The sequence below is a fragment of the Sparus aurata genome, chromosome 6 (genome assembly GCF_900880675.1).
Source record: "Sparus aurata chromosome 6, fSpaAur1.1, whole genome shotgun sequence".
Taxonomy (NCBI): Eukaryota; Metazoa; Chordata; class Actinopteri; order Spariformes; family Sparidae; genus Sparus; species Sparus aurata.
Genome location: NC_044192.1, coordinates 7416768 through 7440121, shown reverse-complemented (window position 1 = coordinate 7440121; position 23354 = coordinate 7416768). Strand labels below are relative to the sequence as shown.

Here is a 23354-nt window from a genome sequence, read left to right as displayed (position 1 = left end):
AACATTATAAAATATGATAATGTATAAAATAACATTTAATGGTGAAAAAAAGTGCAGTTGCAGTAGGCTTCTATTATAAATATGCAGCATATATATAGTTTATTATTATTATTATTATTATTATTATTATTATTATTATTATTATTACTACTACTACTACTATTTTTCTGCATATTCATGACTTTGAATGGGAGCTGCTGTAAAGCGATTCTGTTTCTGATTCATATATTATGCAGTCAGTTGTCCATATTTTAAGTTAAATTAAATGAACCAAGACAGATGTCACATTTACATGTCAGGGTGTGGTTATTATAGACATAGATTCAATATAAGTGTCATCATAGCATTTTAGATATTTAGGTTAAAGGTGTGTTGAAAGGCTGCATAGTAGTTTGAATTTGTAGTAACCCTCCATGCTGTGGTTAAACATGTTTTAAAAAACTGATTTTAAAACTGCTAAATGATAAATACAAGCTTTGCAATTTAAGCATTACTAAAGTAAGTGTAAAACAAGTATAAAAAGGTATGCCCACATCGAATAAGAGTACGTGTCAAATGCTTTTAAGACAAGTTGCTTTGCATGAGTTCATAAAGCAGCCTGTTTTTAGCCTGATATAACAATGTTATAGCTTTTTAGGAGTACTTTGTAACCTGAAGAATTAGAATTGAGCTGCTATATCAGGGAAATTCAGAAAATACATATTAGAGATTATTCAAATAAAAAGGATAAAAGAATTGAACTACACAGAGCAGACAAAAGTGGTAGAGTCAACAATAGACGCTAAACTTCTGATATTTAGGATGCTGATTATGCATTATGCTTGAAATAGAATATACTTAGGGAGGTAGAACTATGTGTTGAGTAAATTTACTTTTTTGCTTTCCACGATGATTATTTGATAGACGTCTAAAGTCAGCAGGGGTGTAACATAGTTCACCACAATAATTAGTTGGGTTTGGGATAATGGTAAAATACATTCCTTCGGGGAACACATACATTAATTACTAGCTGGTTGTGCCCCGCTAATTATGAGGGGCCGGTCTAAGCCAAAAATGCCAGGGCCGATTTTTTTGTCCCAGTCCAGCCCTGTCATCTATAAAGCCAGCTGGGTAAAACTTATACACCATTTTGTCTTTTTACCTCTAAACAGTGACGTAAAGAAGGTTTTAATCAGTTTACGTCTTTGTAGTAAGGCGATGACCTGCTGGTTGCTTAGTAACGGTTGACTGGAAGGAGCACGAGGGAGGACGAAGGGGGTTGGGCGAACAGCTCTCGAGACTGACGCTCCCCTCGCCGGTGATTGGTCGCTGCCCAGCAGTTTTCGCGCCAACGCGCTGCATTGTGGGGATGGTTAGCGGAAGTGCGCCGGTCGTGGGGACGCTTGTGTTGTTTCGATGCGGATACTGGGGTTTCGTGTTTTGGTGTCTAGGATTTGACGGTTGGGGATTTTAAACCTGTCTGAAAGTGTAACTGGAAGTTTGTACGAATGCGGGGCGAAGAGTCGTCGGATTCCGAGTCGGGGAGGATGGAGGAGAGTTCAATCCGGAGGAGTTTGGAGACGTTGTGTCAGGAGCTGAACATGGACGAGCAGACTGCTACTGAAGCCATGGAGAACTTCACTGCCATATGGAATACATACACACTGGAGGTAAATAATGTCCTCTGGATAACCTCCTCTGTGGCTGTTTAGTAAAGTTAAACTACATAATCAATGAAATACCTTTAACTTTAGTTGTCCTGTAAACTCCATGCAGAACTAGCTAAACTTCATAGCAGTGTCGCACACAAACACTGGGTTAAAGGGCTTCAACCAACGACTGTTTTCATCACGTAAACCTTCTCTCATCTTTGATTTAACTATTTTATAACGTTAAATCATGAATTACTCGATAAAGTATGTAACACATCTGTAAAAATCACATATTATTTAAGCCAAATATGATTATTTAACGTTGTTTACTTCTGACCAACAGAAACAGCCCTTTTTAAATAGGCCTGCCACTTATCGCCATCTTCATCTAGATATGGGTTGGTCTGTACAAATGATAGAGAAAATTGAAAACAATTACAGCAGCCAGTTCTTGGAGTCGAAGTTGACATCTTTATATTTCTTGTTTTGTTAAATTTGCTAAATTGTTCACCTCTGCCTTCAAAATAAGTTACAACATGCCTTACATGGGAAAATCAGAATTAAAACGTTTCAGGACCATAGCTGAACAACATACAAACATGTCCAAAATGTGACGTTGAATGAAATACACCACAACAAAAACAGACATAAGATACTGAACAAAAAACAGAAGACGTGGGTGAACTGGAGAGATGAAACATTTGGCTGACGTTGATAAAAATTGTTGCGCACAGAAGCTGGAATCATCAATGTTTGATGAGATGATTATTGATCCCACACATCTCGAACAAGAACAAAAACCGATGCATTAACTTTAATTGTAATTCTAAATAATAATTCTGACCAAAAGCCATGAAACAGTCGAGTATTTACCTTTCAATAACATAATTCTATGGATTGTTTGGCCTGTAGAAATGTCAGAAAATTGTGAAATGGTGGCTATAAACAATTCTCAGAGATGGCTAATTTATCAACAGTTTGTTTCACGTCTGCTTTCAAAACAAGGTTACAAAGTGCTTTTTACATGAGGAAAAATCCTATTAAAACATGACCACGGCTGAAAAACATCAGATAATGTACATTTTCAAAAAGGGATGTAGAGTTAAACGCACCACAATATTCTGAGACATGAGCTAAAAAATGAATAAGACAGAAGACATGATCGACCTGGAAAATAATCATGAAACCTATAGCCAACATTGATAAAGGTTTTAGATCAAAGTAGATTTAAGTTTTAGATTAAAGCTGCAGAAGAGGCCTCAAGAACAGATACAGTTGAAACTAGAATACATATACATTATCAACATCTACTATACTGTAATACGAGGCAGGATAAACAAACTACGCCATGATTGATCTAAAATCAGTACAACTGTTGTGCCATAAGGTAAAGTTTTATGATGCTTATTATGCTTACTCTTTCATGAAAGTATTAATTCAATTATATGAAATAACACTGAGGCCATAGTTAGTGCTCGTGTTGTACTACAAAGCATAATGTTGAGAATTGTTTCTAATATTATGCCATCCTGATGTTTGTCAAAGGGAAGGATGAACATTAGTAGCATCTGTTAATATAATGTTGTCCAGTAAAACACAACCTTTAACTGTGACCTTAATAATAAACATATTGTTAATTTACATATTTCAAACAAAAAAGGAATGGTTATTAATGTTATTAATGACGATGAAGATTTTCTACAGCACCACTCTTGGTTAACTGACATGACAGCCACCTATCTGTGTTTACCTCTTTGAGAGTATTTGCCCAACCCTGGGCCAGTGATTACATCATTATCATCCCCTCTAACAAACACAGGGATCATCCACTCTGCTTACAGCTGCTGTCGTCCTGCAGTATTTTCTTAGTTATATGTAGCCAGGACCGACATCATCAGGTAGTCTGGTGGTGGTTAGTTGTGCCATGGTGTTTGGTGCTTTTTGTTAAGACTTTCATCGCCATCAATCAAAGGTTGTAGAATTATAATTACTCACTGGGTCATTTCACTTTGTGGCCTTCATCAGCCTCATTAAAAACAACCAGCTGTATTTTCTAAAATAAAAAAAATAAGAAATATTCTAGAATGAAAAACATCTTTGACATCCAGAGGACTGAAAGCTAAAATGAAATTGTTGAAGCGTTTCACCTTCTACCTTCTGCTGAATTTGTAAATAGATGTTTAACTACATATTTTCCATTCTATACATATTCATTATGTTTTGCTCTTGTTGTTTTGCTCCTCTTAGTGTGCGTAAGTTTGTGTTTGAAATGGTTCAGCGACTGATGACCTTTTTGTTTATGCAGAATGAAGGTGGTTTAAATGTGTTGCTGTCTTTGTGCAGGGAGAGGTGGTCCACTGGTTGGCCTGTTCGCTGTACGCAGCCTGTAGGAAAGGATCCACTCCCACAGTGGGTAAAGGGTTGATGGAAGGAAACTGTGTCTCCCTCACCAGGATCCTTCGCACCGCCAAACTCAGGTCAGTCACAGTCAGCTGTGATGTTCCCTAACAATGTCAGGATTCGAAAACATCTGGCAAATTACGGCAACTACCTTTTATACATTGAAGGGAGTTGAAATTATTTTCTTACTTTGCATCTATGTAAAAATGAATTTGTTAGTTCAGCTGTTATAATGAGGTGTCTGTAGTCTGAGTTCAATAACTAGGTGAGTCATCATCCAAAGTGACAGACTTCTTGAAATAAAATTCACAGTTTTTTTTCTTGCTGAGCTTCAGGGGTGGAAACACAACAATGGAACAAGTACTGAGGATTTTGTGTATTTTGATAAAGAATAATTACCATAATTCCTCCAGTATACACAGGAGTAAGCAATTCTTTTTGAACTGATCCTTAACAATAATAATAATAGTGATGAGTGAGAATTTTTGACTGGTGGTTTTTTTTTATTTCAATATATCTGGGATTCATAATATTGAGATTAATTTTACTGCTTTCCCTGGTTGGAAACTCATTTGAGTTCCCATTTGAGCCTAATGAGCTCCACATCCCTCTAGCTGCTTAATAGATCTGCTTTATTTAGGATTTTATGCATCCAGTTTGCTTCATCAGACAGTGTTGGGCTTTCTTTGATCATCCACCTTTCTTTATTTTTTTATGTTTAGACCTTAAAAACATCTGGCTTTTTTCCAGGTAGCATTAGAACATTTTAATGTGTTTAATGGATATTTTTGGAACCTGCAGATACCTTGTCTACATTTTTTTAGTGGTAAAGTTCTGTTGTTTATAACACTTCTGTCTGTCCTTCCAGTCTGATCCAGTTCTTCTCTAAGATGAGGAAGTGGGCTGACATGTCCAACCTCTCGCAGGACTTCAGGCAGCGCATGGAGCGACTGGAGCGCAACTTTGAGGTTTCCACTGTGATTTTCCGCAAGTTTGAGCCCATCTTCATGGACATGTTTCAAAACCCGCAGGGAGGGGAACCGCCACGGCAGCCGCGCAGCAGGAAACACAGGCAAGGCACACACACACAAACACACACACACACTTGGCCCCGAAGCAAAAGACTCAAGCACAACAATTTTATTCTCTCTGTCACATTAAGTTTTTGTTTCTGTAATTGCTGCTTAACGGAGGGAAAAGCAAACACAAACACACAGACAGTCACCCAGCCCGATCTAACTGAGTGTGTGTTCTTTCTCTGGCTCTGCAGGCGGCTTCCCTGTCACATCAGCGATGTGTTCAAGTTCTGCTGGACTCTGTTTGTCTACACCAAAGGTACTAAACTCAACTCTTTAATGTGTGTGCTGACATCAGAGAAAAATGCTCAAAATAAAGCCTTACAGCAGCTTTGAAAAAGCTCCACACGGATGGAGCGTTACAAAGAATGATGTGACTGATCAACTGTGTTTGTGAAGGAAACTTCCGTATGATTGGCGATGACCTGGTGAACTCGTACCACCTGCTGCTCTGCTGTCTGGACCTGGTGTTCGGCAACGCTCTGCTCTGTGCCAACAGGAAGGACCTCATCAACCCCACGTTCAGAGGTCAGACTGTGATCTCTGCTTACACTGAACATAAAGCTCAGTATTTACATTAATTTACTCTATGGAGAAGTCCCTTTGTGTACTGACATGTATGCTTATTTTTATGTGTGTGTTTAGGTCTGCCTGCTCTGTATCGCGCTGACGGCCACGTTTCAGCGGACGAGCCTCCTCCGTGTGTGTTGGAGAGGTTGTGTGAGCTCCACGATGGGCTGGTGGTGGAGGCCAAAGGCATCAAACAGCACTACTTCAAACCCTACATACAGAAACTGTACGAGAAACAGGTGCTGACTGGATCCTTCCTTCCATCCTCACTTTATTCCAACCTTCAGTCCTCTTCCCATACAATAATCCACTCCCTCTTAACTTGCTCTTTCTCCTGTTAACAATCTCGTTATGGTGCAGCCTTACCAATAATCTTACAAACCAGATATAATTGTTTTTTAAAAGCAAATGGCTGTTATCCATCTGCGATATGTGACTCATGTTTGTCCTGAATTTACTTTCCAATCAGATCCTGAAAGGCAGCGATGAGCATCTGACAGAACTGTTGGATCCACAGAACTTCATCGATAACAAGTAAGACCATCACTGATCAGAAGTCGAAAGGAAAAATAACTCTTCTCAAGTCTGTCTCCATCTATGTCGATGAATTCAAAGATTTTAACTATCTGGTATCTGTATGTGTGTGTGTGTCCAGTAAAGCCATAAACAGGGAGTATGAGGAGTACGTGTTGACGGTGGGAGATTTTGATGAGAGAGTGTTTCTGGAAGCCGATGCAGACGAGGAAATCGGCACTCCGAGAAAGGTCGTTCACGATCAGCCTGCCTCTACGACCGCTCAGAACCAGCTGCAACAACATGTTGAGAAGGTAAGCGCGCACACACACACACACACACACACACAAACACACACACAGCAGTAACATTTTAGATGGCAAGCAGAAACAAACCTCCTTGAGCAGATACGGATTAAAAAAAGTGTGAATGACGAGTTCAGCTTCAGAGACCTGTCAGACGGTTCTCTCCATAAGAACAAAGTACTTTGCATTTACTCTTGCTGTGACTTGAGTTACCACTGGAGTACAGCCGATGCAGAGAGCCATCCTCCTGCTTGCCAACGATAGATCACGCTGTGTAATTTGCAGCGGTGACGCATGGACAACTTTACATGCAACAAACTGTCAACCGTGGCAGTTAAATGGGTGGCTGCAGCTTGTAGGCCAGTTAACATTGTTTCGTTAACCTTTAAAGGTGTAAAGTTTGAAGTTTGAGAATATTCTGGACAGTATTTGTCAATGATTTGGATTGTTGCAATAAAAATAGATATACATTTGTGTAAAGCAAGCATATTTGTTCACTCACATGTTGATAAGAGCATTAAAAAGTACAAAAATATCCCTTTAAGGCACATTTAGAACAGATCAAATATGTGTGATTAATTTACAATTAACCGCAAGTTAACTATGGTCAAGCATACGATTACACACAATTAGATATTTTATGCAATTGACAGGCCAAATTTTTTGACATGCTCTGGTGTTTCATATATATTCACAAAAAAAAATATTTTAATAGTTGAAAAGAAACAACCCAAGCATTAAATAATCCTGATCAAAATCTATAGTCAAGTGAAGTAGAAATCATCTCTCTGTCTCTCTCTCTCTTTTTCTGCAGTCTGCCTCTCTCGCCCCCTCCACTCCTCTGACAGGACGAGGCTACCTGAAGGAGAAGGACCTGCTCGTCACGCCCGTCTCCTCAGCGACGCAGAGCGTCAGCCGGCTGCAGAGCATGGTGGCCGGATTAAGGACGTCCCCGAGCGACCACCTGATGCAGATCTTCAAGTCAGTTCCTCTTTGTGCTCAGGGTTCTTTCTAAAATCTGCATTATGTTCTGTAAAAAATGTTTTATGAACAGTGTTTATCAGACAACATATATTGATAAGCAGCACATATTTGGTCATTGCTTTAGTTGAATTGTTTTAAGGTGTGCGGTTGTTGTTGCTGTGTGAAATGTGTATTTGATTTACCATCCATAGTAACAGTCCTGTGCTGTTATTAAAGGTCGTGCTCCAGAGATCCCTCAGACAACATCCTGACCAGAGTGAAGACACTGGGACAAGCCTTCAAAGAACATTACACCAGAGACTCAGAGGAGATGCCAGGCTCTCATATAGGTAACACACACACACACACATACACACACACACCTCAACACCTCTCAATCTTTGTTGTAAACAAACAATCTTCCTTTTGTCTTTTTCAGACTTTGCAGAGAACCGTTTGAAACTGGCTGAGATCCTTTACTACAAGATCCTGGAGAACGTCATCAGTCAGGAGACCAAACGGCTGCACGGCAAAGACATGAGTGTAAGCAGCAGTCTCAGGGTGTTTCATATTTTTATACAAAATATGACAAAATATTCTTTCTTTTCAATGAGAAGATTGATTGAAAATTCAGAGAGAAACCTCAAAGAGCCACTTACTAGCTTTTTCTAAGCTTTGAGGCTTATCTTGTTCATATATCAAGCAGATATGGTTAAAAATCAGAAAACTAAGGACCAAGTGGACCAAAATGTGTGATGCGCGAGGAAACTGCTCTCTAATTGGTCTAAATTTCGAAAACGAGGCAGCAATTCAGCTGAATTTAGCACCGAGCAGACAGGAAGTCAAGCACTGAAACAACAGTTCAATTTGACATCCGGTTACTTGACATCCGGTTACTTTTCAAAATAAAACACTCCGTGTTTACACCAGCACACAAATCTAAAAAAGAGACAAACACAAGCTCTTCTTCTGATCCTTCGGTCGGGAACACTTCGTGTTGTTGTTTTTATGACACAGACCTATAACTGCGGTCGCGAGTGATCATGTGATTATCGCGGGAACTCCTTGGCCTCGCGACGCCAGCTGCCTACCGTACTGCACCGTGTCCGACTCAAAATGCAACCAGGGGTTACTGGACGGCGGAGCAAAACACCTGATCGGGCCGTAACGCAGCGGACACGTATCCAGTGGAAATTCGGGGTTAAGCACTGATGCTTCCTGCAGTTGGGTCGGATCGAGTTTGGATCATGTTCTCACCACAAACGAACTGTACCAGAGTCTGTTGGAACCGGACCGAGACCTTGTTGAAGAGGTGGTCGCGGTCGCGGTTGTTTTGGTCCGCACCCAAATGCGATTGATGTGTTCACACCTTCCCAAACGAAGTGCACCAAGGGGGTAAACGCTCCAGGGTTCGATTCAACCGAACTAAACAAGGCAGGTGTGAAAACGCCCTTACACATGAGTGATTTCATATACAGTTAATGTTTTACATAGTTCTTTGAAATTGCCCCAAATTTTATAAACTTAAAAATAGGTCAGACATTTCACATCAGGGAGATGAATTTAAACTTTTACTTTCCTCCCTTTTATCCTTTGACGTTTCCAGGTGTTTTTCAGTGTTTTGTAATAATCAGTTTGCTGCCACATGAGTGATTAATATGAATCTGTGTGTGTTGTTAGATGTTACTGGAGCAGGATATCTTCCACTGTTCCCTGATGGCGTGTTGTCTGGAGGTCGTGTTGTTCTCCTACAGCTCCCAGAGAACCTTCCCCTGGATCATCAACATCTTCAAACTGTCCCCATTCTACTTTTTTAAGGTCACAAACACTAAAACGTACACACTTTAACATCTTTAAACAGCCAGTGTCTGTTGGATACAACATCCAACTACAGTTGTCAATTTATCTCATTATCAATTGCTGCCAAAGCACATTCAGGCAAAACTTGTGTCAACTTCTTCAGTAATATTTGTGTCTGTCTGTGTGTGCAGGTGATCGAGGTGTTTATCCGCTCAGAGGAAGGCCTCTCCAGAGACATGGTGAAACATCTAAACCAGATCGAGGAGCAGATTTTGGAAAGCAAAGCGTGGAGCGCAGACTCCGCCCTGTGGAGCGTCTTACAGGATGCAGGGAACAAAGTGCCCACAGTGGAGGAGGTCAGCAGGAACCTTATTTGATTCTATCTGGCTCTGTGTGTAATTAATACAAATGAATGAAATTAGATATTCGAGTGACACTTTGCGTAGGAAGTCAGTCAGTTTACTTACAGTAGAATACAACAGGTGTTTGCTTTGGATGCAATCATGGCGCTCAGCCTTAACATCGTCTGTGTAGTCACACTTGCTACTTCCTCTCTTTGTCTTTATTTCACTTTGTCTCTCCTAATCTCTCTCTAGGTGAATTTTTCCTCCAGTCTGGACACAGGCTCTGGTCCTGGTTCTGGTTCTACCAGCATAGGCCAGACCCACCTGCCTCTGGTCGCCCTCTCCCCCATCATCCACCCTCGCATCAGGGAGTTCAGGTCAGGCCTGGGCAGTGCACGTAAAGGTGGGTGTTGACTGCATCTGTGTGTAAATTGGTTGTATTTACGATTAAAAAATGAGCTCTGATCAACTTTATTATCTGTTCTCTTCCAGATGTTCCTCCCTCTCCGTTGTCGGTCCATGACCGGTACAGCTCCCCGGCAGCTGGCAGCGCTAAACGACGTCTCTTTGGTGACGACCCTCCAACAACAGGAGTAACCCTGAGCCCGATGTCATCGCCGGCTAAAAGGCTGACATTCAGCTCGACCAGCACCCTGAGGATCGGAACTCAGGGAAGCCCGGCCACCGTCCTGAGTTTCCCACTGCAAGGTAGACGATGCGTTTACACAAATTTACATAACTGCAACGTAGAACTGCAACGTAGGACTGCAACGTAGAACCCTTTCAGAAATGCTGAATGATCTGAATGAGTTTTGACATCTTGGTCTCAGGTCTGAATAAGTACTTTTACGACCAGAAGCATTTCTTTATTACTTTCAATGAGACACAAATCTGAATTGTGTCCTGCCCACTGATTGGACAGTTTGACTTCCTGAGGTAGGATGGTTTTTGATGGATGGAATTAATATGATATGATATTTTATATTTCTTTTGAAATTCAGCAGGTATGGGTAACGACCGAACCATCACACTGATTCCGGTTCAGTCTTGCGATGCCTCTGGTACCATCAACGCTCAGTTCCTGCTGGCCTCACCGCACCGCACTGCCTCCCCAAGCCGCGTCACATCTGCACCCACGACCTCAGACCCACCGCCAGGAACCGGTCGACCGCGGCGCACTGGATCCCTCGCTCTGTTCTTCAGGAAGGTGGGAACTGGAAAATAAAATGGGTCATGGGTCAACTTAGCTCAGCAAAGATAGCATAAATTTCCTAAAACGGAAGTTTAAAAACTGGAACAAATCCTGCCAGTGTCTTTAGTGTGTTTGTTCAATAGCAGAATATTTCCACTTGAGGACTCATAAGCTTTGACTTTGTCTGATTTCTGTTTCTGTCTTCTGACCATCTTGTCTCCCATATGTGTGTCTCCAGGTGTATCACCTGGCCAGTGTGCGTCTGAGGGATTTGTGTGTGAAGTTAGACATCCCGTCAGAGCTGCGAGGGAAAATCTGGACGTGTTTTGAACACACTCTGGTTCACAGTACTGATCTGATGAAGGGCAGACACCTCGACCAGCTGCTGCTGTGCAGCGTTTACATCATATCCAAAGTGAGAAAATAAACCAAACACTTCTTATTAAATTCATCAAATAAGCAGCTGTGGTTTCAGGATGCCTCGGAGGTAAATACGATTCTTTCAGTGATCCTGAAAACCTGCCAGAGAAATTATACTCACATAATCCAAGGCTTTAGTAACTTTTAATACCAGGGTTCATACAAAGTTTTCAAAGCTTGGAAAATGCTTCATTTGAACTGTTCAAGTTTAAATATATGCTTAAATTTAAGTGTACTCTGTGATAAATGTAAGCAGGCTTTTAACAGTCAAATGTTCAGTGGTGGATCAGGCTTCTTCAGACTGTTAGAGGTGAATTTGTGTTAGATTCATTTATATTCTGATTTTGTATTAAGTGTTTTTTAATACAAGTTCTTCAGTTCTGCATGTGCACACTTGTGAACATTGAGAAACCTGCTGTCTGATGGGAAAATTGTAGCTTGATTTGAGATTTAAGAAATAAACTCTCTGGAGAAATGCATGTTAACACACTGGTTGTAATTTCTGTGTTTCCATCCTCCCTTACAGATCACCAAAGAGACTCACACCTTCCATGACATCATGAAGTGTTACCGCAGCCAACCACAAGCCAGCAGCCATGTAAGAACACATGGACAGACCACTGCAAATCATCACAATACAACAACAATCCACAAACTGAATAACATCTTGCACAAGTATTTTTGTAAAAACTTACTCTTTGTGTGTGTGTGTGTGTGTGTGTGTGTGTGTGTGTGTGTGTGTGTGTGTGTGTGTGTGTGTGTGTGTGTGTGTGTGTGTGTGTGTGTAGGTGTACCGCAGCGTCTTGCTGCGTCACACTCCTAGAGAGCAGGTGGCTGATGAGAACATGGAGGTGGATCCTGTTTCAGGAGGCGAATGTAAGAATCTCACACTCAGATGCTCCATAAACACGCTGTATAACTTAAAGAAGAAGTAACCATCTGTCTAATGAAGCACTGTCCCCGTCACGGGTTGAATTAAGTTTGCTTATGGTCTCTTTTTGCATAAGTTGTGAGCAGTTTTACTGAAGTGATGTTTTTTGTTTCTTCTGAAAAACTGCACCATTAAGTCCTGTGGGCTCTTGATCTCTTGTACTCACATTTATAACAACATTTTGGTCCTCAGACCCTTTTTTTGAGTGTTACTGAAGAGGTTAAAAATCATTTGAGAAGGGAAAAAAATGTCCAAGTTGGGAAACACAGAGTTCAGTTATGTATGTCCAAGTCTTGGCCATGCTGGCTACTATTTTTCATTTACAAAGTTGAAATTTGATAGATTGAATTGACCCAATATACAAGGGATGTAACTGTTATTTACATTATCAATTGTTTGTTCTATAAAACTAAAGACGAGCAAAGAAATGTGAGCAGATGTTTGTCTTGTCTGACTTCCCAAACAAAATGTAATATAATTTAAGACCAACAAAAGCAGCAAATTCTCTCTACGTTTTGGATTTTTTGCCTTAAAAGTCACTCAAACGATTAATAATTAATATAGAATAGCTGAAGATGAATTCAATTTAATTGATTAACCAGCTAATCATAATGAAAACCCAAAATGATTCAGTTCATATTTGGCATTTTCATCTTATACATTTCTTAAACTATTGATCCTTCTGTTTATCAGCTGCAGAGAAATCCAACCAGGTCTCAGGAGAAGCAAACTCCAACCAATCAGCAGAGGAGGAACGTGGTGACCTCATCCAGTTCTACAACAGCGTCTTCGTCCTGAAGGTTAAAAGCTTCGCGCTGCGATACGCCACCAACGATAACCGGGTACAAAACTCAGTGTGACTTGTTGTAGTGTAAAACTGGAGTTCAGTATCATTAGTGTTGAAAACCTGCGACTGGTTGAATAATCTGACTGTTTGTGTGTTTGACCCATCAGGCCGACGCCCCTCCTCTCTCTCCGTTCCCGTCGGTTCGGGCTCAGCCTCTTTCTCCTCGTCGGGTTTCTCAGAGACACTCGCTGTACGTCTCCCCTCATAAGAACTCTGCAGCCTGCCTCACACCAAACTCCTACACCTACAGGATCAACAGCAGCCCATCCAAGGCAAGAAAACACACACACACACACACACACACACACAAACACGTCATGTGGCTTTATTACGAGGTGTGTTGTTGTTATATTTGTGTGTTTCGTTTAAATTGTTTTCCTGACATTTGATCCGTTGTTTTTTTTTCAAAATAACAGCCAACTTTTACAATCAAATTAATGGATCAAAAGAGAAGAATAATCTGCAACTATTTCAATAATTGATTTATCGTTTAAGTCGTGTATCAAACCAAAAAAAGAAAAAATGAATAAAGCCACAATTTCTCAGTTTCCAGCCTCTCAAGTGATAATAGTGAAACATTTGTCAGGAGAAAGAGTCATTTTTAAGATATCATCTTAAGCTCGGGGAAGTTGGCTAACACTAAAACTTTACTCTTTGTGCATCTCCCTCTTCTGTCCCGTCTTCAGGAGTTATCAGACATCAACAGGATGATCCGACAGGGCTGTGTGAGCAGGAAGAGGGCCTTCACCATGGAGGGAGACGTGATGATGTCATCAGCGTGCGACTCTCCCAGCAAGAGGGCGTGTCCGGAGAACGGCAGCAGTCCAGATGTGCTGCTGAAGCGGCTGCAGGACGTCGTGTCAGAGCGGCAGAGTCACTGATGGAGCCACAGACGGAGAAAGTGAATGTACGTTCATGACAGTTCATCAGTTTTATAAGTTTCCAGTTGAGTTGTGGAGTAATTATGAAACAAGACAGGAAGTCTTTTTTCATCACTGATGTCCGTTTTATTTGACCTCGTATGTTATGACCTGAGGGTCATAGAATCTGTGCGGCAGACTCCAGTTCCAGTGTTGTCACAACCACAGACTTCTGACTCTGAAACAACAATAATAATAATAATAATAATAATAATATCTGAAATGTGATATTTGAGCCACATCAGGAATCAAAACACAAAATACATCAGACAACTTCACTGAGACGCTTCACTTGTTTTACCCTCTCTTTCACAAGAACTCTGTAGTTTTGTCAAGTAGCTCAGGTGAACCTCGGCTCAGCTCTTGTCCTTTTCAGGATGTTTAATCACTGTTGCACTGTTAGAAAAATCTTAGAAGTGCACCTGGTCATGACGGCATTATCAAGAGAGTTACATTTTACAAGGTTGTTAAACATTTGCAGCTGCTAGATGGCAGCACACGCAGGTTCTTCAGGCTTTGTAGTTACTCTTTAAAAGTTATCCTTTAAAACTCAAAGGATGGTTTTGCATTTTTTTTTATTTATATACTGCCTCAAAGCTTTAAAAAAACATGTTCACCAAAACAAAAGGGACATTTTTAAAACATTTGTTGAAGGAAAAATACATTTTGAAAGGTTAAAATGTTTTCACGAGTTTCAGTTGTGAAGCTTCTCCATCAGTCACATTCTCACACTCTCCTCTGTCAGACGTTTTAAGAGGTCTGGATTATTGTTATTTTCTTTACGTCTCAGACATCAGTCTCATTCACTGACGGGGGGAGTTTTTGGCAGATTGACAGATTATTCTGTCTCGTCCGTTTTCACAGTAAAGACGTCATTAGAGGATGTTTTTTAACCCTGCAGAAAATAATATCCTTGGTGGCAGCACATGCTTACAGAAGATTTGATTGGTTGAACTTGACCAACTACACTCAGATTTAAACAATTCAGGCCACAAACAACCCATAATTCAACACTCACTGTCTGATAGCACCACGCTTTACAAATATAAATATCTGAGATTTAGCTTATATTTGGGTAAATATGCTATAAACTTGTTATCAACTTACACTTAACTCTCAATTTATCATAAATTATGATCTTACCGACCTTCATCAGGCTTTCTAATCTTTACATCCATTTAATTGAAGGGAAATCAAATTTCAGTGGTGCGCACAAGTTGTCAGCCGGACTGAACTCAAAGCTCTCAGCATGGAAGTGTCGGTGCCTTGTTTTCTGCTCACACATGGAACTGACATTATTAAAGAAACGTAACGCTAGACGGAAAAACTCAAAAGATTTAACTGGGCTTTGCCGATCATTCAGTGAGCTTTCAGACATCAGGGGTTGAAAAGCAGGAAGCTCGTCGTCGTTCACATCAGGTCGAAATATATTTTGGAAAAAAAAATGTTTGAACATGTGTATATAGTTTTCTGTAACGGGACAAATCAAGCTCTATTGTACATTTTCTAGTATTAAACTCGTCTTCCTCCACAGTATTTGCAGAGGTCTCTACTTTTTGTAGAGATTCTATCACTGAGGGAAAATGGTCTTATTTTATTCTTTAATTTGTTTCCTTTAATCTTTCCTGTTTGTGGTTATGAACCACTTAATGTTGTGTAATGCTGTAATAATAGGCTTCATGCTAACAAGAGTGCTCGATTGAAGCAGCATTTGTGTACCTGAGTGTGTAGTATCTACACTTCATCTTTTATTGAATTTAACATTTTAGAAAACAATCTTTAACTTCAAACAGTTTCATATCTAATGTTTTGTTCATACATGGTTTGCTAAAAGCACAGTAGCAAGGGAGATGGAGAAAAACTAACCACTTGTTGTAAAAAAACAAAAAACATTCAAAGTTGATTTTGTTCCCAGACAGCAAAAAGAAAAATACAATAATGGGATTCTGTAAACACTGTTGTTTCACTCTGGTGTTTTCTTCAAGGAAATGTGTATTTTCTACAAACAGTCATGTTTTGTACAATAAAACTTCATTTTGTCTTGATGATTTGCTGAAAACTTTATTTTTATTTTATGTTTATAATTTTTTAAATGCTTTCTGAAACCCGCCACACGTCACAAGGATTATAGTTCAGGTCGAGAAATACTCAGTCATTTTGGATTTGAGGTTAAATGTTCCTCAGAAGAAAAGGGAAGGTGATTCTGGAGGTTTATTCCCAGGATGTCAAGTACAAATGCTGTGGGTTAGAATTTAGAAATACCGACCGGGAGTGTTGATATTTGACTTCCTTGAAAGAGACTCGGCGATCATCTATGAACTATATTTCTCCAGAATCACCTTCCCTACCTTTTAAATCATTCACATTTAATATTGAGTCAGATAAAACTTGTCAGCAATATAAAATCTGAAAGTTTAAAATGTAAATTACATTTATATAAACTTCAACAAAATAATGTTCTCTGGAGAAATATTTAGACTACTCAGAATCAGTTTGGAATATTTAAGTGTTTCGCACGATTGTTTATTCTGTGAATATTGTTGGTCCAAAAAATAATGCACACACTTAATTTGACTTTTGTTTCATATCCATGTACATGAATATATGCACCCATGTCCCAAAACCTTGACTGATTTTGAGTAGTGTATATTATTCAGACTTGGAAAATAAAAATGGTTTTTTAGTTTAATGCAAACAAAACACTGGAGCTCCTTATAAAAATGTCTTCTTTTGGTTTATTTTCCCAACTCATGGAACTTTCTTAAAGGTAAATAAGTTAATGTATTATTTGTTTTTTAAACAAATGATTCAGGAAAAAAGACTCAAGTCAAGTATTCGACTTGCTAACTTTAATGTATTTTTCTTACTTTTTTTGATCATTTCAATGTGCCTTTTACAAACTGTAAAGTTCTGTCCAGACACACAGCTAAATATCTTCCTCCACTAGTTTAAACCTTCTTTAATTAATTTTTGTTACTACAACATGTCCAGTAGACACTGAGGAACATGTATTTGTTTTTAAGCTGGAAATATTCTCCAGGCTGATATTCTATTTTAGCTGTTTTTGTTCCCCAACAACGCCTGAGGAAGAAACCTGGCTCTGTAAAAGCTCCACTGTGTTTTAACTGTTTGTTGTTTGCTGCTCAGCAGGTCGTGTACGGGGAGCTTTTAGAGTCAAGAGATAAATCTCGTAGCTATTTTCTTTCATTTTCTATATAGAGATACTGGTCAATGTTGAGCTTTTGAACCTGACCTGTGCAGCTCAGAGGGAACGCTCCCTCTCCTCCTGTCCCATACATAATACATCCTCCTGAGCCTTGATTGTGCAGTTACCATGGCAACCCTGTCAGCTTCCTGCCCGCTGAATCTCAGTCAGCGTGTTAACATGTGCACCATTATCCTGGTTTCGAGTCTTATCCTGGTTTGGATCATATTCAGAATGTGTCTGTGTGGGAAAAAAACCCCACAACAACTGATTATTGATCACGCTGATTGGCACAAAAATTATTTCTGCTGATGTTAAAGAGGTTTTCAGGTTCATACTTTTATTTGGGGGTCCTAGTAGAACAGGTTTGCAAGAGCAGTAACTCCCTCTGTGGACTATTTTCACTTTGCAGACCTTTTGCATGCACAGAAATGCGACATAACACAATAAAGGAAATGCAAAAAACCCAAAAAGCACATTATGACCTCTTTAACAAGGCTTCTGGAGGCCATATTGACAGTGTGACCTCATCTCATCAGTTTCAGCTGCTCTGATTTTGACTCTTTTCATTTAGTCGATGTGTGTTTAGGTAACGATGTTAAAATGAGCTCCACCTCTGTGATAAAATTGCCGTTCCCTCCCTGTTTTCTGTGAGTGGACTGCGCTACGTCGCGTTCCCATTGGTCCTCCACCTACTTGTTACCATGACGATACACTTCATTCAACAGTTGCATCAAACAAACGTAATGAATCCCGCTGGGATGAGTCACCCGGGAGTGCAAAAAAAACATCTGGAGGTGCAAAGTGGTTTTCTGTAGCTGTTGATGGATGACAGTGAGATGATCACGAGGCTTTAGAGACTCCGAATTGCTGCTGTGGAAGAAAAGAAAATCTGATTTGTGCAGACTGAGATCTGTGGAAAACAGAAAATGAGCATGACTTTTAGTTTTTACCGCGCACAGTAGTTGTGTGACGGCACACTCGCTCCAGATGCTCCTAAATCGTAACCTTTGACCTTCCAGAGCGCACACAGTGCTTCAATTCATTTCACTTGTTTGCCTGTTGCTATAAATATCAAGAGGTGTCTGAGAATGTGACATCTAGAATAATCAGACAGAAATTACTACTTGTTATCAGCAAAAATAACAACCAAAACTAACAACAAACAAATAGCTCCAACATATAGTTTTAGCTTTATTTTGATGGCAGCACTGACAAAACAACGCAGGATCATCGGAGCGCTGTCCGTGGTCCAGAGTTGTCAAATTCAAGCCTCACAAACAAGTCGGAGTCCCTCTCAGGTCATTTCTGTTTTCCAGGAGGTGTTTCCTCTGGATGCCGCTGGATGTGACATGTGACTCAACCTATGACCTCACGTTTTATTGCACCTTTTAGCACTTTGAACTTAGACCTGGCCTGAGCTTGAACTACTTTTGAGCAGCGACCTCGCAGTTTGTTAGTAGCTGTTTGTCCCCGGATGCTTGTCAGGTGTTGTGGGTACATCCGAGGCCGTCTGGACGTTGTGTTGTGAAGTCTCCCTTTCTCAAGGTTTCTCCGAGTGTGCCTGTAAACTGTGACTTTTCTCTGACACTCGGCCTGATGGATGAGCGCTGGCCTTTCAGCTGAAACTAGTTTACACTTCACTTTTACCACTTTAGTAAATTACACAAAGACGACCTTCTGTGAATCATCTTTCATGCGGTGGGCTTCTAAATAAGAGTTTCCATCACAGAGATATATTGTACTTTATAAGTGATATTTATAATGTTTAATATGATACCATACCAATACCAACATCAGTTTATTGTAACTTACGTGGGAGTTTGTGAAGCTGTTTGAAGAATAAACACTTTTATATTGTTGTTTTCTGTGGCTTCCCAGTAATCAGAGTCATAACTTCTTTTTAATCCTTCATTTTCAATTTGCTTGCTTTTGCTTTGTGGTCTTTTAAATGCATTTTTAACATATTGTTAATGTTTTAATGTCTTCTTTCAATGCATTGTCTGTAAAGCACTTTAAACACCTCCTCTGCTCCAAGCTCCCAGTACGTACCACTAGCTGCACAGCTAACTGAGCTAACAAGCTAATATCAGCCACGTTAGGCGGTTTCTCGGGTGATATTGTGTCTTTTGTTTAGTTTTTTCTCCTTTAAGTATGAATTCAACACATTAAACACATTTTCTAAGGGTCGGGTAGCAGAACAGCACATTTTTATCCGTGGTTCAGTGTTTACTTTTCACTTCTGCCTTCTCTTTGTGGAATGACGCCACCTTTTCATGTCGCAGCCTCCTGATGGTTTACTCTTTACATTTGACCGTTGCATTGTCGTGTGGTGAGCATGTGACACGTCCTTGAATCCCTGAACATAATAAGAAGGCATGAAAAGGCAGAATGCAGCGGGTTCTTAGTGACTGAACACTGAGGAATAAAAGAAACCCATAGTGCTTCATATCCCGATGAATACATTATCCTTTCTCCATCCTGTTAAACTGAATACAATGGCCCGATCTAAAATTAGCCCGGCTAAGTATTTAGGCCAGCTCTGTAAGGAACTGCCTGTGAAATGGCAGAAAAGCCTCTCAGTGTTTCTCTGTGCAGCGACTCTGACAGGCCACACTTCCTCTGACCTTGTCTCCGCAAGGTGAGCGCTGATAATCTGGCCGGAGGATGGAAGGAAACCGATGCCAGCCGCCGTGACATGAGATTACTCAACATTTCACGGGCGGCTGACTTTAACACGGATGGCTTCTCGCCGACAGCCGGTGTTTCCTTTGCCGAGATAGAGACGGAGCAGCGAGGTCCAGTTCAATATCTGTTAGTCAGAGTCGGTCTGAGGTGTCTCGTGTTCCAGGAGCTGTTTGCTGATCACATTTGTTACGATCATTTCTGAGTTTCTGCCCAAACACAGACCCGATGTCTGTTCCAAACTCCTGAATGAGATTTACCCCTTTTCCAGAGCATGTAAACCACTTGTCCAACAGCCAAACCTCTTGTCCCAGTGTCTGTCTAATCCTGTTTACTATGACATACAGGACATAAAACACTTCTTCACTTGTTGTTTGGCTCTTGGACTGTGTGTCAATCAGCCAATCCACCACTTTGCTCCTGGCTGAAACGTCTCAACGACAGTTGGATGAACTAAACTCGGCTCAGATGTTAAAAGATAGTCGCTTGTTGAGTCTCATTCTCAGGTCGGCTGGTAGGAACGAGACTCAGCAATCAACTATCTTTACAGAAGCACTTTTTACATCATCAAAGATGCCATTCAGGGTTCAAACAGGATTTATCCTGATGATGCTGATGCTCCGACTTTTCATCCAGCACCAATGAGAGGCTGCCAGTTGAGGTTTTTCCAAAGATATTTTGTGTTTGACGTAAAGGAAACATGGAAGGAGAGCGATGACATGCAACACACAACCTGACCCGAGGATTCTGTAGATATTTTTACTGATTCGCTACCAAGTTGCCCCGGATAATAAATATTGCTTATATTTGAAACATTTGGCCTGAAAAGACAAAAACCAATAACGTGCTTTTAAATCCTCTATTTTATGTGTTTTCTAGGTTTTCCCTCCTGTTTTCTTTTGCTCCTCACCTGCCTGATCTTCCCTCCATACCTGCACAACATCTCCTTCATTAGTTCTGACCTCTGTTTTTTGTGTTTCTCAATTCATTAACCTCTCACCTGTGTTTCTCCACCTCTCTCACTCCACCTGCACCTCTTCCCTAGTTGATTAATTGCTGTGTCTCAATTCAGGGTCTGCATCCTTCAGAGGAGCATTTGAAGGCTGTCCCAATTCGAAGGCTCCTCCAAATGCTCCTTCTTTTCCCTGTTTTTGGGAGATGCACTGCTACTATGCTTCGTGGCCTCACATATCCCAAGATTCTTTGTGTACCCGGAAAAGAAGAAAGAAAGAGAGAAAATTGCAACATCACGTGGCGTAGATTGTGACTTTCGCGGGCCTGGGCGGCAGAAATCATGTTGTAAGGGTAAAACATCTGGTGACGCAACCAGGAAATGCTCCAAAGACTAGACTGTCCTATTTAACAGCTGCTGACAAGGTTAACAAGGTCTCTCCGAAGGACTCGCCTTCGAAGACCGCAAAGGCCGGGTCCTTCGAAGGATGCAGACCCTGAATTGAGACACACACAGCATAAGTGTGTGTTTAAGTCCAGTCTTTGGTTCAGTCCTTGTTGAGTCATCTGTTCTCCTCCCATGATGTTTCTTTGTGTTTGCTGTGATCCTGATTCAACTCCTCTACGTCGCTGTGTCAGGACATACCAGACTTCATTACACATCATAACAGTCACAATTTTCGAATGAACTAGAAAGGAACATGTTTTTTACTCAGCACCATGTAGCCGCAGTGCATTCTGGTCATTTGAGGCTCTCTGTCCCGTATGAAATTGTTAAAAAAAAAAAAATAACTACAGATGTATTTATATATCTAAAATGGAGGGAGCTGCTGTTCATTCTGCCACAAACAGCTGAGGATCAACAGTGTGTGTGTGTGTGTGTGTGTGTGTGTGTGTGCGTGTGTGTGTGTGTTTCCCTCTGGAGTGTTTCCGAGCAGCAGATGTTTCGAGCTGTGATCAAACCGCGATGATGTCACGTCGAGATGACAGAGAGTCGACATTTATTCATGTGAAAACGTCCTAAATGTCAGAGATCAAACTGATGTGGGTTTTTTTTACTCCTGGTTTTACATTTAAAAAAAAAAAAAAAATTGTTCATGTCTGCACTAGATATGTGTTGCCATGGTTACGGGCAAGGCTTCACCGTGGAGATTATAATCTTTGTGCACCAAGATGGAGGAGATTCAATCAGAACCGCTCAGCTCAAAATCGACCACATCAGATCCATTTTCTATGCAGACGTTTTAAAACAGAACATTTTAGTTTGTTTATTCCAAAGTGATACTTGCGTATCGTGTTCCACTGTTTTTCATCGGACAGATGTTATTTCTGTTCACATCTGTCGTGATCACAACTGTTCCCTGAGTTGACACGAAATGAAGAAGCATAAACATTAAAACTTCTTCTTAATGTGTAAAAATAGATGTTATAAGATACAAGAAGATGATGATGATGTCACACTGCATGTTGATTTAAATATTTAACTAAATGTATTTTATGGCAGACAGTATTTTGTTTTTAAGAACACCATTATTGAGAAAAAAGCTCTTTAGTTCACATAAAAAGTGCTTAAACATGAACTTGAACTCACCATCTCATTCACATTTTATATTGTTCTTTGATTTACATCTTTATAACTTCAAAATATTGTTCAGATTTTATTCTGGTTGTGTCCATTTTTTCGTGGCAGCCAACAGAGTCGTACAGTTTTTTTGTCCTGAAACCCTGAAATCAGTTTGTATCGTCGCTCATCTTGTTCCCTCGTCTCAAAGTCAGAGAGTTTTCTTAAACTGTTTTTCAGTTAAATGACTGAAATAAAGTTAAATACATCATTAAATGTCCCACAATATAATTATAAGGCTTCTTCCTCCCTTCCTTCCTTTTTCTTTCGTTCTTTCTTTCTTTATTTCCCTCGACCTCCCTTCTTTTTTCTTTCTGTCCTCCCTCCTCCCTCCTACCTCCCTTCTTTTCTTCCTTCCTTCCTTTCTGTCTTCCTTCTTTCCTTCCTTCCATCCTTCTTTTTCCTCCCTCCCACCCGCTTAATCTCCCTATTTTTCCTTTCTTTCTTTTTTTCCTCTCCCTACCTTTTTATCATTCTCTCTGTCCTCCCTCTTCTTTTTTCCTCCCTCCCACCCGTCCTTTAATCCTCCCTACCTCCCTTTTTCTTTCTTTCTTTCTTTTTCTCCCTCTCCCTACCTTTTTTATCATTCTCTCTGTCCTCCCTCCTTCTCTTTTTTCCTCCCTCCCACCTGTCCTTTAATCCTCCCTTTTTCTTTCTTTCTTTCTTTCTTTCTTGAGTTCCTTTCTTTCTTTCTTCCTCCCTCCCCCTCACTCTGTTCCTTCCTTCCTTTCTGTCTTCCTTTCCTTCCTTCCTCCTTCTTTCTGTCTTCCCTCCTACCTCCCTCCTTTCTTTCTTTCTTTCTTTCTTTCGTCCTTCCTTCCGTCCTTCTCTCCGTCCTCCCTCCCACCTGTCCTTTAATCCTCCCTTTTTCTTTCTTTCTTTCTTTCTTTCTTGAGTTCCTTTCTTTCTTTCTTCCTCCCCCTCACTCTGTTCCTTCCTTCCTCTCTGTCTTCCTTTCCTTCCTTCCTTCCATCCTTCTT

At 40.4% G+C, this 23354-nt stretch overlaps 1 protein-coding gene across 2 annotated transcripts; it reads left to right on the top strand.

Moving 5' to 3' along the window:
* The first annotated feature begins 1247 nt into the window (after window positions 1-1247).
* On the top strand, window positions 1248-15960 carry rbl1 (retinoblastoma-like 1 (p107)). Of its 2 annotated transcripts, none has more exons than XM_030420901.1 (22): window positions 1248-1649; window positions 3975-4108; window positions 4900-5103; window positions 5302-5366; window positions 5507-5635; window positions 5753-5916; window positions 6147-6211; window positions 6333-6504; window positions 7310-7476; window positions 7696-7808; window positions 7898-8001; window positions 9139-9276; window positions 9450-9614; window positions 9855-10005; window positions 10095-10310; window positions 10607-10809; window positions 11033-11209; window positions 11741-11812; window positions 12003-12090; window positions 12839-12987; window positions 13100-13264; window positions 13679-15960. In XM_030420901.1, exons 1-22 carry the CDS (start codon window positions 1488-1490, stop codon window positions 13871-13873), a joined length of 3198 nt encoding a protein of 1065 aa, XP_030276761.1. In that variant the 5' UTR covers window positions 1248-1487; the 3' UTR covers window positions 13874-15960. The 2 variants fall into 2 exon arrangements, with proteins under 2 accessions (XP_030276761.1, XP_030276760.1); XM_030420900.1 differs by having other exon boundaries at window positions 1249-1649; window positions 10604-10809.
* The last annotated feature ends 7394 nt before the right edge of the window (window positions 15961-23354 follow it).